This window comes from Macaca nemestrina, chromosome 7 (assembly GCF_043159975.1).
Source record: "Macaca nemestrina isolate mMacNem1 chromosome 7, mMacNem.hap1, whole genome shotgun sequence".
Classification (NCBI taxonomy): Eukaryota; Metazoa; Chordata; class Mammalia; order Primates; family Cercopithecidae; genus Macaca; species Macaca nemestrina.
Window position 1 is genome coordinate 53083860 of NC_092131.1, and position 19519 is coordinate 53103378.

At 39.2% G+C, this 19519-nt stretch overlaps 1 protein-coding gene across 3 annotated transcripts in view; it reads left to right on the forward strand.

Moving 5' to 3' along the window:
- Nucleotides 1-19519, forward strand: part of LOC105481788 (WD repeat and HMG-box DNA binding protein 1) — an 85688-nt gene that overhangs the window by 48368 nt on the left and 17801 nt on the right. For all 3 annotated transcript variants that reach the window (XM_011741522.3, XM_011741523.3, XM_011741524.3), the window contains 3 exons: nt 953-1109; nt 16594-16708; nt 17376-17507. In XM_011741522.3, coding sequence (XP_011739824.1) covers nt 953-1109; nt 16594-16708; nt 17376-17507 — 404 coding nt within the window. The remainder of the gene's footprint in view (nt 1-952; nt 1110-16593; nt 16709-17375; nt 17508-19519) is intronic.

Genomic DNA, 19519 nt, shown 5'->3' on the forward strand with positions numbered 1-19519 from the left:
CCCTGAGGAAACTGATGTTTGCAGAGTAAGGGGGGTATGAAGCCACAGATAAGAAAAGGGAGGATCAGGCAATTTGCCACAGATTTCCTGAGTTGGAAGCAGAATAGGTGGAAAACAAGAATGCTTCTGTTTTACTAGGTAAGAATTGCTTACCCAGTAGTTGGGGACAGAATAGTAACAAGGCCAACAAAAAGAAGAGAGAGGAAGAAGAGTACTAAAGATAAATTTCGTAAAGATCACCTTGTATCAGGTTTTGATCATTTTTCTAAATATTTCTCAACCGGGAACCTTCTCATTCATGTTTGATATTTTGCTAAAATTGGCTTTAAAATTATTATCGGTCAGGCACAGTGGCTCACGCCTGTAATCCCAGCACTTCGGGAGTCCGAGGCAGGCGGATCACGAGGTCAGGAAATCGAGACCAACTTGGTTAACACAGTGAAACCCTGTCTCTACTAAAAATACAAAAAAAAATTAGCCAGGTGTGGTGGCGGGTGCCTGTACTCCAGCTACTCTGGAGGCTGAGGCAGGAGAATGGCATGAACCCAGGAGGTGGAGCTTGCAGTGAGCCGAGATCATGCCACTGCACTCCAGCCTGGGCAACAGAGCGAGACTCCATCTCGAAAAAAAATAATAATAAATAAATAAATAAATAAAATTATTATTATCTTCCAGCAGGTGGCATAGTTTTCACTGAAACTCAGTTTTTTCACATTATTTGTGTAAATTTTAGTCATATCAAATACAATTTTTTTTCTTTTTTCTGTTAGGTCTTACTCTATATGGTTAATGAAATTTTACAGTAAATAATCTTAGATTATTTGCTTCTGTTTTGTGTTTTGCTTTTGAAAGCAAAGTTGAATCCTTGGTATGTATAATATATTTGAAATAGGGTTTCTTTAACAACATGTAGCTATGTCTCCAAGTGATTTCTTTTTCTGTTGGTGTTTAGGTACCCCTTGTTACGTGGATTCAGAAGGAATTGTTCGAATGCTTAACAGAGGACTTGGTAATACATGGACTCCTGTATGTAATACAAGAGAGCACTGCAAAGGAAAATCTGATCACTACTGGGTGGTTGGTATCCATGAAAATCCCCAGCAACTAAGGTAGGCTATTAAAAGAAGTCTGAAGTTGACTCTTTTTTAAAAGTATTTTGAATTTCTTTTTGTGAGGCTCTTTAAGTGTATTTGTCTTTTATCTTAGTTCAATTATTTGCTTTCTATAGTCACTAAATTAGGAATTTGTTCATATTCATTCTGAAGTTTTCAGTCACTTGCTTTACTTGAAACATGTTGAATGAAATAGAAATAATTAGGGTGACCTTACCATCATTTCAGCCACACAGGGAGAGGAATTCTGGTTAAACATGGCATTTCACCTTTTATTATTGTCTTTTATTTTAATAAAATAATCAATATAAAAGTAAAAATGGAAAATAAAACTGATAAAACTGAATATATATTCAACTGAGAATTGAAATATATAATGAAGCTGCTTTTTGAGATGTTTTGCTTAATTATTATAATAGGAGGAAGGACTAATAGAATTTTTTTTTTTTTTTTTTTTTTTGAGACGGAGTCTTGCCCTGTTGCCCAGGCTGGAGTGCAGTGGCATGATCACGACTCACTGCAAGCTCCGCCTCCCAGGATCACGCCATTCTCCTGCCTCAGCCTCCCCAGTAGCTGGGATTATAGGCACGCACCACAACGCCTGGTTAATTTTTTTGTATTTTTAGTAGAGAGGGGGTTTCACTGTGTTAGCCAGGATGGTCTCAATCTCCTGACCTCGTGATCCGCCCACCTCAGTCTCCCAAAGTGCTGGAATTACAGGCATGAGCCACCGCACCCAGCCGAATTCTTTTTTTTTTGAGTCTCTGTCACCTAGGCTGGAGTGCAGTGGTGTGATCTCAGTTCACTACAACCTCCACTTCTTGAGTTCAAGCGATTCTTCTACCTCAGCCTCCCCAGTAGCTGAGATTACATAGGCATGTGCCACCATGCCCAGCTAATTTTTGTATTTTTTGTAGAGACAGGATTTCACCATGTTGGCCAGGCTGGTCTTGATCTCTTGACCTCAAGTGATCCACCCAAAGTGTTGGGATTACAGGCGTGAGCCATCACACCTGGCCCTGGACTAATAGTATTTTATGTTGATTCGTGCGCACATTAAAGTTTGGGAAGTACTGCTGCTGGCACATGTAAGAAATAATACATTGGTTGGGCATGGCATGGGATTTCTTTTTGGGGTGATGAAAATGTTCAGAAATTAGTGGTGATAGATGCACAATTCTGTGAATATACAAAAAACCACTGAATTACATACTGTTTTTTTTTTTTTTTTTTTTTTTGAGACAGAGTCTCACTCTGTCACCCAGGCTAGAGCACAGTCGCCTGATTATGGCTCACTTCAGGCTCACTTCAGCAGTGACATCCTAGGCTCAAGCAATCCTCCCACCTTAGCTTCCCAAGTAGCTGGGACTACAGGCACGCACCACTACACCCAGCTACTTTTTGTAGAGGCAGGGTTTCACCATGTTGCCTAGGCTGTTCTCAAATTCATGGGCTCAAGGGATCTTCCCGCCTCAGCCTCCCAAAGTGTTGGGATGACAGGCATGAGCCACCGTGCCTGGCCGAATTGTATACTTACCATATGATATGGCTGGTACATTCTCTGTGAATTCAATATGTGAATCATATCTTGACAAAGCTGTTAAAAAGGATGAGGACACTATGTAATGATACAGAAAAATCTACAAGATGTATTAAGAGAAATACCATTTGTGTAAAAGTGGGGAAAGAATAAGAATATGTAATTGTATTTGCTTTACATATGCAAAAGAATTCCTAGAAGAATAAAAAGGAAACTAACAATGATAGTTACCTCACAGAAAGAAACTCAGTGGATAGTATAGGAGACTTTTCTCTGTATTCATTTTTATACTTTTTAAGCATGTAAATTGAGCATGTAACTTTGAATTACTAGTTCAAAAGTTAAATAAATTGAATTTTTAAACAAAGCAGCAATTCAATAAACTAAATCAGATAAGGCCAGAAGTTCAAGAAGACTTCTTTTTTTTTTAAATTAATTAATTAATTTATTTATTTTTTATTATGCTTTAAGTTCTAGGGTACATGTGCACAACGTGCAGGTTTGTTACATATGTATACATGCGCCATGTTGGCGTGCTGCACCCAAGAAAGACTTCTTAATTTGGCTACATGGAGGTTAACGGTGACTCTGATACAAAGTGATAAAATGTTAAATTCCAGATTGGGGTGGGCATGAGAGGTACAGAAATGAAAGTAGAATATGTGGATAACTCTTATCAAGAAATTTGACTATTGGGCCAGGCGAGGTGGCTCACGCCTGTAATCCCAACACTTTGGGAGCCCAAGGCGGGAGGAGTTCGAGACTAGCCTGGGCAACATAGTGAGACCCAGTTTCTACAAAAAATGTTTTTTTAATTACCCAGGCATGATGGCACATGCCTATAGTCTCTGTTACTTGAGAGGCTGAGAGGGGAGGATCACTTGAGCCCAGGAGGTTTGAGGTTGCAGTGAGCCATGATCACGCCTCTGCACTCCTGCCTAGGCGACAGAGAACCTATCTCAAAAAAAAAAAAAAAAAAAAAAAAGGAACTTTGGCGTGAAGAGAAGCAAAGATTTGGGGTGGCACCTAAGGGAGGATAAAAAGTCTTTGAAGGGATTTTTTAGCTTAGGTGGCTCTACAGCATTTTTGTAATCTTTTGGCAATGAATTTAGTAAAGAAGATAAGATTGGCAATTTAAAAGAAGGATCCAATGAAAGGAATGAAATCTTAAAAAGAAAAAAAAGTAGTAGTTTTTAGATGAGCTGTCTAAAATAGGAAAATAGACATTTTATCAGTTGTGGAAGGGAAAAAAAGAGGCACAAATGCAGATAGATTTGGTAGCTGAAAGGTAACAAATTCCTATCTTCTGTTTTTGGCTTCTGTTTTGTTGGCAGATCATGGAGCAGAAGCAGAATTCAGTTATTTCTAGAGACAGTGGTTGGCATTGTGGGATGTTTGAGAAGAAAAGACATATAGTCTCAGAGAATGCAGAATTGAATTAGTAGAGAACTACAGAGGAATTGCTGGTTATTTCTGTGTGTTTTGCCTTTATAGTTGTAATCACTGAATATTACATTCTAAAATTGACATATTTAGTATTAGAAGATGTATATTCATTAACTTCTTTTTTTCTTTTTATTTTAGAGCCAGGGTGTCACTGGCTCTACGATTGCAGTGGTTGAGTCATAGCTCACTGCAGCCTTGAACTCCTGGGCTCAAGTGATCCTCGCACCTCAGTCTCCTGAGTAGGTGGAACTACAGGCACAGGCTACCACACCTGGCGAATTTTTAAAAATACTTTGTAAAGATGAGGTCTCACCATCTTGCCCAGATTGATCTCAAATTCCTGGCCTCAACTGATCGTCTTGCATCAGCCTTCCAAAGTGCTGGGATTATAGGTATAAGCCTTGTGCCAAGCCACATTCACTATTTTTAATAGTTCTTATAGTGTAGGTTGTTCTCAGGGATTTCTTGCAAGTCCGTTTTCAGGAATCTAATTAGTTTAGTAATTTGAATTAAAGAATTCACAGTCTGTCTTAATAGTAGGTTAAGGTTGGAACCTATGAGGATTTTTACTATTCTGCCTAATGCTTATTCAAGTAAGATTATTCATTTTGTTAGTGAATGTCATTATCTTAAGGAGGTGTATGAAATTATTTATTTGCAATATATGAAATTAGTCGTCTGCAATGAATAATTTTGCTTTTTCATTTAATTTAATATTACAAATATTTCATCAGTTGCAGTTTTCACATCCTTAGTAATTTATCCAGCTGGCTTTTTTTTCTTATATGCTTTTTTTTTTTTTCCGCACAACCCTTTGGGACACATTTTTTACCTGCTTTTTATTTAAGATTTGTAAAGAATTTTAACTTGTTAAAAACTACGATAATTACAGCTAGTAACATTTAACTGTTATATTCAATGATGGATAAAGAAATAATGGACTCTAAATTACAGCTTTTAGATTTAGAAGGATTTTAGAACCCATCTCTACTAGTAGCTCCTGACATTTTCAAATATAAGAGCCCCTTTTGTTTATTTATTTAGAAACAGGATCTCCCTACGTTATCCAGGCTGGACTTGAACAAGAGTCCTTTTTAAATGTTGAACAATTCATGCCTGCAAATGATAGTAGCTCTAGTAACTCTACATTTAGTATCAGCTAATAAATAATATTTCTTTATTGAGACAGTCTTGCTATGTTCCCTAGGCTTTTCTTGAACTAACCTCGAGTGATCCTCCCACCTTGGCCTCCCAAAGTGCTGGGATTACAGGCATGATAACGTAAGCTTCTGTAGACCTAAAAATTTTATTTTAATATAAAATTGTATTTACAAATCACATTATCTGCATACATGTGAATATTTTAGTATGTAAAGTGGAAACTAGTTTTGTATTTGGTCTACAGACAATTCATGGTGCTTGTGTGCATTCCTAGACCCTTTATAATAGCTCAGCAGCCCTACAGGAATAAAAGAATGGGAAGTACCAAGTTCTTTTGGTCTATTTGCTGCCTCTCTTCACCGTCAGCACTTCTCTCCAGTTTTTACATATGAGAAAACTATGGTCCAAAAAGATTAAAGTAATTTGGTAGAGAGTACACATCTATTTATTGGCAAAAAAAAAAAAAAAAGCTTATTTTTTTGTATTAAAATATAGGAACAAAGGGAGTTAGTTGATAAGTAGATTGAAAGAATAAATACTCCTGTAAAGACCAACTTGTAGAATAATTGAATTACTGAGGGGAATCTTACACAGTAGGCATTTGAAGCACTGAGAAGATTAAAAAGTCCTGTTGATAGAAATGTATTTATTTGTATATTATGTGATAAATTGATAACTGCAGAATGTTTTTATATTTTCCTGGCTTTATTCTGGAATAATAAACTTGAATAAGAATATTTTTCTTTCTTTTTTTGGTAGAACATTTATTTATTTATTTATTATTTTTTGGTATTTAGCCTTAAATATTTTTCAAAGATTGGAAGCCACACTTCTCAGTATGGCTTACTGTACTTTTCACACCAGTTTTGCTGATATGTAGGCATATTTAGAGATGATTTATTTCCTTTTTGTGGATAGCGGTACATGGAAGTTCAGGGAATAAAATTCTGCAATCACTTTTTAGTAGCCTGCTGTTGTTTAAAGAAACTTACTTATTCTGGCTAGCAAGAAATTCATCTTTGGCCAGGCTTCGTGGCTCACAGCTGTAATCCCAACACACTGGGAGGCCAAAGCAGAGGGATCGCTTGAGGCCAGGAATTTGAGACTAGCCTGGGCAACATAGAGAGACCCTGCCAGGCATGGTGGTACATGCCTATAGTCCCAGCTGCTCGGGAGGCTGAGGTAAGGGTATGACTTGAACCCAGGAGTTCAAGGTTATACAGCCCCTGCACCCCAACCTGTGTGACATAAGGAGACCTGGTCTCTAAAATAAAAAAGAAATAAATTCATCTTCATATTTATTTGCATTTTTAATGCTTCTGTTTGCTCTCATTGTTTGTTTTAAAGATAGCGAATCACATGCTTCTCTGTAAAGGCAATGTGGCCTAGTGGTCCAGAGCTCGAGCTTTCAAGTCACTGCCTGCTTGTGGTATCCTGGCTGAAATCCTCGCTCAGTAGCCCTGGTGTATTATTTACGCTTTAAACCCTCTGTGCCACTGTTTCCTCATCTCTAAAATCAGAGTGTACTCATTTCACAGAATTTCTGTGAAGATCAAGTGACTTAGTGATACCTCTTTCTTTATTCTTTTAACTTTAAATGCATTTTCTAACCCAACTCAGTAGTATTTATGCTTTCTTTTTGTTCAGAGATCCTTTAAAAGAGAGTACATTTTGTGAAAAATAATTTTTAAAATTTCATTTGAGAGCCTGCCTTAGTGGTGCACACCTGAATCCCAGCTACTTAAAAGACACGGGCAGGAGGATCACTTGAGTCCAGAAGTTTGCAGACAGCCTGGGCAACAGCAAAACCCTGTCTGTCAATATAAAATTTTCCTATTTTCCTTTAATTATGAATATGAGCCTGGGCGCGGTGACTTACACCTGTAATCCCAGCACCTTGGGAGGGCAAGGCAGACAGATCACCTGAGGTCAGGAGTTCAAGACTAGACTGGCCAACATGGTGAAACCCTGTCACTACTAAAATTACAAAAATTAGCCAGGCATGGTGGCAGATGCCTGTAATCCCAGCTACTTGGGAGGCTGAGGCAAGAGAATTGCTTCAACTCAGGAGGTGGAGGTTGCAGTGAGCCAAGTTTGCGTCACTGTACTCCAGCCTGGGCAACAGAGTGAAACTCTGTCTCCAAAAAAAAAAAAAATTATGAATATGAGAAATTACTGATCTGTATTGGTGCCATCCCTACCCCTTTTGAATTGAACTTCAGTTTACCAAGTATTGTTTCTTCTAAAGGTTTTTTCATGACACTACTGGTTAATACATAACTGAGAGTTAATAAATTTTGCTGTGTTACAGTCTAATTTGCTCTCTACCAACAAAGACCTTTCTTTTTATGTTTAGTTTTTCTTTTTATGTTTAGAGTTATTTAATGTGCTTGAAAACTAGACTTTTTTCCTAGTTGCGTTCACTGAATTAGCATTTATTACAGTACCGACTAGATGTGCTATACCACACAAAGATAAATGAGGCTGTGGCCTGAAAGAGGTAGGCTTGTAAAGTCATTATGCTACTCCCAAATAAGTGATTTAAAAGAGATGTGAGCAAAGTTCCCTCAAATGCAGAAGAGAGTTCTGTCCAACATAGAAGAAAAAACAAAATTTGCTGGCTGGGGCAAGATTAATTTGGACACTGGACCTAGTTTTCTCCAGTTTAGCATTTTTTAATTCAATTTAATTTAATTTTCTTTTCTTTTTTCCAGACAGAGTCTCATTCTGTTGCCCAGGCTAGGGTGCAGTGGTACAATCTCAGCTCACTGCAACCTCCGCTTCCCGGGTTCAAGTGATTCTCGTGCCTCAGCCTCCCAAGTAGCTGGGATTACAGGCGCGTGCCACCATGCCCAGCTAATTTTTTGTATTTTTAGTAGAGACAGCGTTTTGCCAGGTTGCCCAGTCTCGATCTCCAGAGCTCAGGTGATCTGCCGGCCTTGGCTCTCAAAGTGCTGGGATATTACAGGTGTGAGCCACCACACCTGATTATTTTGGCATTTTTAACCTCTTTCTTTAATTAAAAAATGGGTCTTGTGGTCAATTTGAAAACAAACTGAAGTAATTTTTTTTTTTTTTTTTGAGACAGAAGTTGCAGGGGGCTACAGTCACACCACTGCACTCCAGTCTGGGCAACTTCTGCCTCCTGGGCTCAAGCGATCCTCCATCCTCAGCCTTCCTTCCGAGTAACTAAAGCTACAGGTGCATGCTGCCATGCCTAGCAAATTTTTTGTATTTTCTGTAGAGACAAGGTTTTGCTGTGTTGCCCAAGCTGGTCTTGAGCTTCTGAGCTCAAGCAATCTGCCTACCGCAGCCTCCCTATGTACTGGGATTACAAGCATGAGCCACTGTGCCCAGCCACTTTTGTAAACCAGGTTGGTTTTTCTTAGTAAACCAGGTTTTTTTTTTTTTTTTTTTTTTGTAACATTCCTCTTCCAGATGGTTTATGCACATAGTTTCCAGGAAACTCCGGTCGAATTCCAAAACCCACCAAATTAGCAGTTTAAGTGTATTTGTTTTTCCCTTGAATTCTTCTATGGCGGGGATATTTAACAGAGAAAACATCTTTTTAGTTCAAGTCTTTAAAGCTAAGGAAAGGATAAAAAAATGCAGACTGGTGCTCTGCTTTGTTGTAAATGTGGCTTAGAAAGTAACTGTTAATAAAATCCTACTCAATATTTCCTTTTTCTTTGTGATAATTGCTTACTATGTGTAAATCAATAAAGTGAGCCGTAAAATGTTTTTAAACATGTAAACATTTAAACATGTAAAATGATATTTTAGAAAAAAATGTTTAGGCAATTAACATTACTCCCAGTGTTCCTTCTAATTTTGTTAATGTACATATATATGTACTTGGACTCATCTTTTGTGAACGTACGTGCTCTTTTTCATTTTGCATGACTAGTAAAGTAGTGATTCTTGTAAATAGAGATTTATGACAGAATTGCCACAAGATTATTTGAAATTTGAGGTATTCGCACTGCCACCTCATACTGTGTGGTGAAAACTAGATTTTTTATAAAATCATAAAAGGAGAGAAGGAAGAAAGAAATGAGATTGTATGTTCAAAAAAAATTGGAACTCTAAAAACATTTGTATTTTTATTGTATAGTCAGAAAAAAAAGAAGGGAAGGTATTTGAATCCCACAAGAAAGGGGCCTGAGTAGTTTGAAAAAGAATACTAGATATTGTCACTTACTTGTTTTCTAATTACTCTAGTGGGCATTTGATAATACTGGAAGATATTTATAAAATTTTTAAGCCCAAGGGTCTAGCTTCTACTTAGTATCTCCCTTCAAGAATGTCCTGATTAAAAGGCTATACTAGGCCGGGCGCGGTGGCTCAAGCCTGTAATCCCAGCACTTTGGGAGGCCGAGACGGGTGGATCACAAGGTCAGGAGATCGAGACCATCCTGGCTAACCCGGTGAAACCCCGTCTCTACTAAAAAATACAAAAAACTAGCCGGGCAAGGTGGCGGGCGCCTGTAGTCCCAGCTACTCGGGAGGCTGAGGCAGGAGAATGGCGTGAACCCGGGAGGCGGAGCTTGCAGTGAGCTGAGATCTGGCCACTGCACTCCAGCCTGGGTGACAGAGCGAGACCCCGTCTCAAAAAAAAAAAAAAAAAAAAGGCTATACTATAAATTAAGTGGATGACTATTAGTAAGCATTCAACAAGAGATTTCGTCTTTTTAAATGACTTTATGAAAATATAAAATTTGCCAGTGGTATTTATAGTGTGCAGTCATGGTTTTCCAGTGCTTTTCTAATAAATAAATTGGAGTACATAAGTTGAAAGAGTTCTATATATGTAAATCATTCTGTGATTAATGAAAGCTTTTTAATCAGTTGCAAGAGTACTACTCATGATGGGTGTGTTTGAATGCCTTATATAGCCTACTCAGAACAGGTTTAGACAGTCCTTACCCATTGACCTATTACCATATAAGGCAACCTTTCATTTATCAGAGTAGATATAGATTATAGTCTTTCTAATGATAGTGGATGTTCTGCTTCACTCTGACCAATGTCTAATAAACACTTAACCTGTATTAGGCATTTCACCATCTTTCTTTCTTTTTTGGAATGGAGTTTTGCTGTGTTGCCCAGGCTGGTCTCCTGGCTTAAGCAATATCCTTCTGTCTCAGCCTCCTGAATAGCTGGGATCACAGGTGCCCACTACCATGCCTGAGTTTTTTCTCTTTTTTGACAACTTATACCAACAGTACTAAGAATTCTCAACTGATGAATGTGAGTATGCTTCATTGTCTTTTTTTTTTTTTTTTTTTTTTTTTTTTTTGGTGACAGTCTTGCTCTGTTGTCCAGGTTGGAGTGCAGTAGTGCAGTTTCCCAGGTTCAAGAGATTCTTGTGCTTCACCCTCCCAAGTAGCTGGGATTACAGGCGTTCACCACCACACCCAGCTAATTTTTGTATTTTTAGTAGAGATGGATTTTTGCCATGTTGGCCAGGCTGGTCTCAAGCTCCTGGCCTCAAATGATCTGCCTGCCTTACCCCCCAAAGTGCTGGGATTACAGACATGCACCACCATACTTGGCCAACTTTTTTTTTTTTTTTTTTTTTTTTTTGAGACTGAGTCTCTCTCTGTCACCCAGGCTGGAGTGCAGTGGCGCGATCTCGGCTCAATGCAAGCTCCGCCTCCCAGGTTCATGCCGTTCTCCTGCCTCAGCTTCTCAAGTAGCTGGTACTATAGGCGCCCACCACCACGCCCAGCTAATTTTTTTGTTATATTTTTAGTAGAGATGGGGTTTCACTGTGTTAGCCAGAATGGTTTCCATCTCCTGACTTCGTGATCCGCCCGCCTCAGCCTCCCAAAGTACTGGGATTACAGGCGTGAGCCACCATGCCTGGCCAACATTTTTTAAAAATTTTAACTTTTATTTTAGATTCATGGGGTGCATGTGCAGGTTTGTGACAAGGGTATATTGCATGATGCTGAGGTCTGGGGTACAATTGAAGCTGTCATTCAGGTAGTGAGTATAGTACCCAATAGGTAGTTTTTCATCCCTTGCCACCCTCCCTCTCTCCCCCTCTCCCCTCCTTATAGTCCCTGGTATCTGTTTTTTTCGTCTTTATGTCCATGTGTACCCAGTGTTTAGCTCCCACTTGTAAGTGAGAACATGCAGGATATAGTTTTCTGTTTCTGCATTAATTTGATTAGGATAATGGCCTCCAGCTGCATCCAGGTTGCTGCAAAGTACGTAATCTTACTTTTTTAAGTAAAACCTGTGTGGCGGCATCCATGGTGTGTTGTGTACCACATTTTCTTTATCCAACCTACTCTTGATGGGTGCATAGGTTGATTCCATGTCTTTGCTATTGTGAATAGTGCTTCAGTGAACATACGAGTGCATGTGTCTTTTTGGTAGAATGATTTATTTTCCTTTGGATATATATTCAATAACGGGATTGCTGGATCAGATGGTAATTCTATTTTTAGTTCTTTCAGAAATCTCCAAAGTGGTTTCCACAGTGGCTGAACTAATTTACATCCCCACCACAATGTTTAAGCTTTTCCTCTTCTGACTTTTTTTTTTCCCCCACATTTTTTTGAGACAGGGTCTCGCTCTGTTGCCCAGGCTGAAGTGGAATAGCACAAACATAGCTCACTGTAACCTTGAATTTTTGGGCTCAGTGATCCTCCCACCTCAGCCTCCTGAGTAGGTAGGACTACAGACACATGCCACCACGTCTGGCTAATTATTTTTTCCATAGAGATAGCGTCTTGCTATATTGCCCAGGCTGGTCTCAAACTCCTACAGTCCTCCCACCTCAGGCTCCCCAAAGTGTTGGGATTATAGGCTTGAGTCACCATGCCCAGCCTCGACTTTTTAGTAACCATTCTTACTGGTGTGAGATGGTGTAACTCATTGCGGTTTTTTATTTTGTTTGTTTTTTGAGGCAGGGTCTCACTCTGTCACCTAAGCTGGAGTACAGTGGTGCAATTACCGCTCACTGCCGCCTCAGCCTCCCAGGCTCAAGGGATCCTTCCATCTCAGCCTCTTGAGTAGCTGGGACTACAGGTGTGCGTCACCATGCCTGGCTAATTTTTGTATTTTTTGTAGAGATAGGGTCTTGCCATGTTGCCCAGGCTGTTCTGAAACTACTGGGTTCAAGTGATCCACCCGCCTCAGCCTCCTGAAGTTCTGGGATTATGGGTGTGACCCACCATTCCCAGCCTTGTATGTCTTCTTTTGAAGTGTCTGTTCATGTCCTTTGCCCACTTTTTAATGGGGATATTTGTTTTTTTGCTGTTGATTTTTTTTTTTAAGTTCCTTATAGACTCTGGATATCAGATCTTTGTTGGATGCATAGCTTGCGAATATTTTCTTACATTCTTTTTTTTTTTTTTTTTTTTTTTGAGGCATAGTCTCACTCTGTCACCCAAGCTACAGTGCAGTGGTGTGATCATGGCTCACTGTAGCCTCAACTTTCTGGGCTCAGTGATCCTCCCACTTCAGGATCTGCAAATGTCTTTCTGTTTGGTTGTGTCATCTATGATTTCTTTCAACAGTGTTTTGTAGTTCTTGTAGAGATCTTTCACTTCCTTGGTTGGATATATCCTAGGTATTTTGTGTGTGTGCATATGGCTATTATAAATGGGATTGTGCAGGACTACAGGCACATGGCACCACACCTGGCTAATTTTTAAATGTTTTTGTAGAGACAGGTCTCCCTTTGTTGCCCAGGCTGGTCTCAAACTCCTGGGCTCAAGTAATCCTCCTGCCTTGGCCTCCCAAGGTGCCGGGATTACAGATGTGAGCCAGTGTACCCGACCTGTTTACTGTTGGTAGTTTCGTTTGCTGTGCAGAAGCTCTGTAGTTTAATTAGGTCCCACTTGTCAGTTTTTGTTTTTGTTGCAATTGCTTTTGAGGACTTAGTCATGAAATATTTACCAAGGCCAATATCCTGAAGGGTATTTGCTAGGGTTTCTTTTGGGATTTTTATAGTCTTAGGTCTTACATTTAAGTGTTTAATCCATCTTGAGTTAATTTTTGCATATGGTGATAGGTAAGGGTCCAGTTTCATTCTGCATGTGGATAGCCAGTTACCTCAGCACAATTTATTGAGTAGGGATTCGTTTCCCAGTTGCTTATTTTTGTCAGCTTTCTCAAAGATCAATCAGTTGGTTGTAGGTGTGTGGCTTTATTTCTGGGTTCCCTATTCTGTTCAATTGGTCTGTGTTTCTGTTTGTGCACAAGTGCCATGTTCCTTTTCTCCAGCCTTGAAGTACAGTTTGATGTTGATGTTGGGTAATGTGATGCCTCCAGTTTTGTTCTTTTTGTTTTAGATAGCTTTGGCTATTTGGGCTCTTTTTTGGTTCCATATGAATTTTAGAATAGTTTTTTCTAATTCTGTGAAAAATGACATTGATAATTTGATAGGAATAGTGTTGAATCTATAGATTGCTTTGGAGAGTATAGTTTCTTTTCTTTTCTTTTCTTTTCTTGGTGCTGGGACTTCGATGCGAACCAAGGTTGCTGCAGACACGGTATGGTCATTTTAATGATATTGATTCTTCTAATCCATGAGCATGGAATGTGTTTCCATTTGTTTGTGTTATCCGTGATTTCTTTCAACAGTGTTTTGTAGTTCTTGTAGAGATCTTTCACCTCCTTGGTTAGATATATTCCTAGGTATTTTATGTATGTGTATGACTATTGTAAATGGGATTGCATACTTGATTTTACTCTCAGCTCGAACATTATTGGTGTATAAAAATGCTACTGATTTTTGTATATTGATTTTGTATCCTGAAACTTTACCAAAGTCTTACCTTTAGCAATTCTATAGAGTCATATAGTCAGCAGAGAGAAAATTTGACTTCTTTTCCTATTTTGTTGTCTTACTTGATTGTTCTGGCTAAGATTTTCGGTACTCTGTTGAATATGAGTGAAAAGAGCAGTCATCCTTGTCTTATTCCAGTTCTTAAGGGCAATGCTTCCAGCTTTTGCCCATTCATATGATGTTGTCTGTGGGTTTGCCATAGATGGCTCTTATTATTTTGAGTTATGTTCCTTCCATGCCTAGTTTGTTGAAGGTCTTTATTATGAAACGATGTTGAATTTTATTGAAAGCTTTTTCTGCATCTATTGAGATGATCATGTGGTTGTTGTTTTTAATTCTGTTGATGTAGTGAATTGTGTATATTGATTTGCATATGTTGAACCAACCTTGCATCCCAGGAATAAAACCTACTGGTTGTGGTGTGTTAACTTCCTGAAGTACTGCTGGATCTGGTTTGCTAGTGTTTTGTTGAAGATTTTTGTATCTGTGTTCATCAAGGATATTGACCTGTAGTTTCTTTTTTTGTTGTGTCTTTGCCAGATTTTGGCATGAGGATAATGCTGGCCTTATAGAGTGATTTGGAGAGGAGTTGACTTTTTGGAATATTTTAGTAGGACTGGTGCCAGTTCTTTGTGCATCTAGAATTCAGCTGTGATCTCTCTGGTCCAGGGCTTTTTTTAGTTGATAGGTTTTTTATTTATTACTGATTCAGTTTTGGAACTCATTATTGGCTTGTTCACAATTTCTTTTTTTTCTGAGTCAGTCTTGGGAAGTGTTATGTTTCCGGGAATTTATCTGTTTCCTCTAGATTTTCTTTGCTGTGCAGAAGCTCTTTAGTCTAATTAGGTCCCACTTGTCAATTTCTGTTTTTATTATAATTGCTTTTGAGGACTTTCTCTTTCTCTTTCTTTCTCTCTCTCTTTTTTTTTTCTTGAAACAGGGTCTCACCCAGGCCGGAGTGCAGTGGCATGATCATGGCTCACTGCAACCTCCCAGGCTCAATTAATCCTCCTATATGTCTCCTGCGCAGCTAGAACTACAGATACACACCATCACACCTGGCTAATCTTTAAAATTTTACCCAGGCTGGTCTCAAACTTCTGACCTCAAGTGATTCTCCCATGTTTGCCTCCAAAAGTATTTGGATTACAGGTGTGAGCCCATTGCCTCTAGATTTTCTGGTTTGTGCACGTAGAAGTGTTCATAATAGTCTGTGAGGATCTTTTGTATTTCTGTGGAATCAGTTGTAATGTCACCTTTGCCATTTTCTAGTTGTGCCTATATGGAGCTTCTCTCTTCTTTTCTTTGTTAATCTAGCTAGGAGTTTATCAATCTTGTTTATCCTTTCAAAAAACCAATTTTTTTGTTTTATTGATCCCTTGTATGGATTTTTGAGTCTCAATTTTGTTTAGTTCTGCTGTGATTTTAGTTATTTCTTTTTTTCTGCTAGCTTTCGGGTTTGTTTGTTCTCAGTTATCTAGTTTCCCTAGATGCCATATTAGATTATTAATTTGAGATCTTTCTAACTTGATTTAGGTGTTTGGTGCTATAAACTTTCCTCTTAACATTGCTTTTGCTGCATCCCATATATTTTGATATGTTGTGTCTGTTTTCATTTATTTTAAAGAATGTTTTGATTTCTGCTAATTTCATTGTTTATTCAAAAGTCATTCTGGAGTATGTTGTTTACTTCCCATGTAATTTGTGTGGTTCTGAGAGATCCTCAGTATTGATTTCTATTTTTATTTTACTGTGGTCTCAGAATATATGCATGGTATGATTTCAATTAAAAAATTTTGAGACTTGCTTTACAGCCAAGCATGTGGTTGACCTTAGAGTATGTTCCACGTGCAGCATCATCAGCATTTATCTTGGTGATAACATGGATTCTATGACAGGTGTTAATAGTATAGTTTTTATGTTTTAAAAATGGGTAGTTTGCTAAGGAAAATATGAAGAGGGCTGATTTGACTTTTAGTGGTTGTCATTTTATAAAGTGATATGTGAGGCTGGGCAGGGTAGCTCACGCCTGTAATCTCAGCACTTTGGGAGGCAAAGGCAGGAGGCACACTTTAGCCCAGGAGTTCGAGTCCATCCTGGGCAACATGGCAAAACCCCATCTCTACTAAAAATACAAAAGTTAGCCAGGCATGGTGGCACATGTCTGTAGTCCTAGCTACTTGGGAGGCTGAGGTGGGAGGATCGCTTGAACTTGGGAGGTTGGGGCTTCAGTGAACCGTGATCACACCACTGTACTTTAGCCTGGGCAACACAGTGAGACCCTGTCTCAAAAAAAATAAGTGAGATATGAGAAGAAATTTTTCTATTCTTGAAATGCTTGTAGGGATAGTCTTTATGCCTAGTCAAGCCTAAAACACTTTTTAAAAAAGAGATATTTGTTACATATAATTAAGGCAGCTATTATAATAATACTATTCTAAGTTATTAACTTTTGAAAACTTTTTTAATTTTGCAGTTTTTATGACATGTTAGCAAATTTTTATGGTGGAACTTTTCTTTACTGACAGGTGCATTCCTTGTAAAGGTTCTCGGTTTCCCCCAACCCTTCCACGCCCTGCCGTTGCTATATTATCCTTTAAGCTTCCTTATTGTCAGATTGCAACAGAGAAAGGACAAATGGAGGTATGTGGAAGTCTTACCTTGACACTTTGAATTTGATAATACAGCACCTGTGATACATACACTTTAAAATTGTCGTGATGGCCACTATATTCATTACTGTATAATTACATGAATAGGGGTAGCAGGGAGGGAGGAGGACTGCTTAGGATCACCAGGCCACCTGATTGCCATCACTGCTTCCAGGGACTTTGTCTACAAAGTAAACGGGTGTGACTATCAGAGACCCACTGGGGAAAGACTTACTCTCAGGATAGGGCATGTCCCTGAGAAGAAGTGCCTCCATCATTTTGTGCCATAGGCACCTGGCTTACCTGACCCTAGTCCTAGCCCTGTGTCATCAAAAGTCATTTGAAATCTGCAATTAGTTACTCTAAATAAGAAACAAATTAGCTTTTAAAAAGTTTGTTTACCAAGTTCTCTGAGCATTCATTATGATAGCTAGGAAACTGTTTTAAATGCTGTATTCCTCCCCAACTGCCTTTTTTAAGGATAGGGGAAAAAGTTAAGCTGTAGTATCACACTAGAATTTGAATTGTAAAATAAACTTATAGAAAGGAGGGCTTCAGAACATATTTTATTCAAAAACTGGTGTCTTGAGAGAAATATTTAACACTTGTCTCATACTAAGGTGATAGTTGGCATTAAGCAATTTTGTTCACTTTTGTAGGAGCAGTTTTGGCGTTCAGTTATATTTCACAACCACCTTGATTATTTAGCTAAAAATGGTTATGAATACGAAGAGAGCACTAAAAAGCAAGCAACAAAAGAGCAACAGGAACTTTTAATGAAAATGCTTGCGGTGAGTAAAATAAATATACTGAAGATGTTAAAGTTAAATGCTTTTCTATAGGTTGAATTTCTTAAAGGTCTGTGCATTAGGACTAAGTCCCACAACCTAAGATTCTTAAGTTTGTTGTTGTTGTTGTTGCGACGGAGTCTCGTTCTGTCACCCAGGCTGGAGTGCAGTGGTGTGATCTCAGCTCACTGCAACCTCTGCCTCCTGGATTCACACAATTCTCTTGCCTCGGCCTCCCGAGTAGCTAGGATTACAGGCGCCCACCACCACGCCCAGCTATTTTTTTGTGTGTGTTTTTAGTAGAAACGGGGTTTCACTATGTTGGCCAGACTAGTCTCGAATTCCTGACCTCATGATCCGCCCGCCTCAGCCTCCCAAAGTGCTGGGATTGCAGGCATGAGCCACCGTGCCTGGCCATTCTTAAGTTTTATCTGATGGCATTTTCCCCTATAAAGTTCTATTTTCTGGTTGGTCTTGCAGTTAAATTTTTTTTTTTTTTTTAGACAGAGTTTCACTCTTGTTTCTCAAGCTGGAGTGCACTCGTGCAGTCTTGGCTCACTGCAACTTCCACCTCCCGGGTTCAAGTGATTCTCCTGCCTCAACCTCCTGAGTAGCTGGGACTACAGGCGTGTGCCACCACACCTGGCTAATTTTTGTATTTTTAGTAGAAACAGCGTTTCACCATGTTGGTCAGGCTGGTCTTGAACTCCTGACCTCAGGTAATTCACCTGCCTCGGCCTCCGAAAGTGCTGGGATCACAGGCATGAGCCACTGTGCCCAGCCTAGAATGAATACAACATTACCTTGTAGCTAAGATCATGTGCAGGAATAAACATCTCTGGGGCTACTGCCCTTTTGCTTTTGCCCATCAGTCTGTGTTTTAACAGGCCCTCAAAGTAACTGAGAACTACTGCTCTAGTTTCTGTTACTGTTTTACAAAGTTTGAGTGTATACTTTTTTTTAATATCCAGGGCTGGGCAATCTTAAGAACTTCGATCAGGCTTTTAGATATGCCTGCCTTTTGTCATCCTCTTTGAATTAGGCAGCTGTGTGTGATGAAAATTTATTTGTGACCAGTGGCCAGGTTTGATGTCTAGAATATTTAAGTACATTTATCTCTGGAGCAGGGTGTCTTAAAGTTCCTGTGCTTGTGTCCCCACTCGTGGTTGGTTTATGGAGAGGAGTATAGTATTATTTCTTCTCTATTTGTTTTACACCAGACTTTACGCCCCTGAGAGCAGAGACCTGCTCACTGTTGTATGCCAGGCACTGATGTGGTGGCTTAACACATAGTAGACCTTAATATTTGTTGACAGAGTGAATGGTCCAGACTTTTAATTTTAAAGTTGAAGAAACAAGGTTCTTAGAGCAAAGTGGTATATGAGACCACAGAGCAAATTGCCACTCTTGTCTCTAAAAAGTAGTACTCACTACTGTCACCTTTATGCAACATGGCCTTAAGTTTGGTATTAAGAAAACTCATTTTGGTAGTAAGAAAACTTTATTGTAGAATAAGCTTTATTCCTTTGATAAAGTGTTACTTGTGGTCCAGGAACTAGCAGCCTTTTTACTTTGTACAACACATGTAAGGAAATATGTTTCATGTATTTGCTATTTAGCCTTAGAGGAGCTTTTCCTTGTGGCAGTGTTTCTCATATCAAAAATACCAGGGGACTCATATCAAAGATACCAGGGCAGGAGGATATCTTGAGCCCAGGATTTCGAGGGGATTGGTGAGTTCTTTAGCATTCCTGGCCCCCGGGCAAATGCCTTTAGTTCAGCATAGTCACTGTGGAAACCAAACTATTCCTTTTTCTTTTCTTTTTTTTTTGAGATGGAGTCTCGCTCTGTTGCCCAGGCTGGAGTGCAGTGGTGCGATCTCGGTTCACTGTAAGCTCTGCCTCCCGGGTTCACGCCATTCTCCTGCCTTAGCCTCCTGTGTAGCTGGGACCACAGGCGCCCGCCACCACGCCCGGCTAATCTTTTGTATTTTTACTAGAGACGGGTTTCACCAT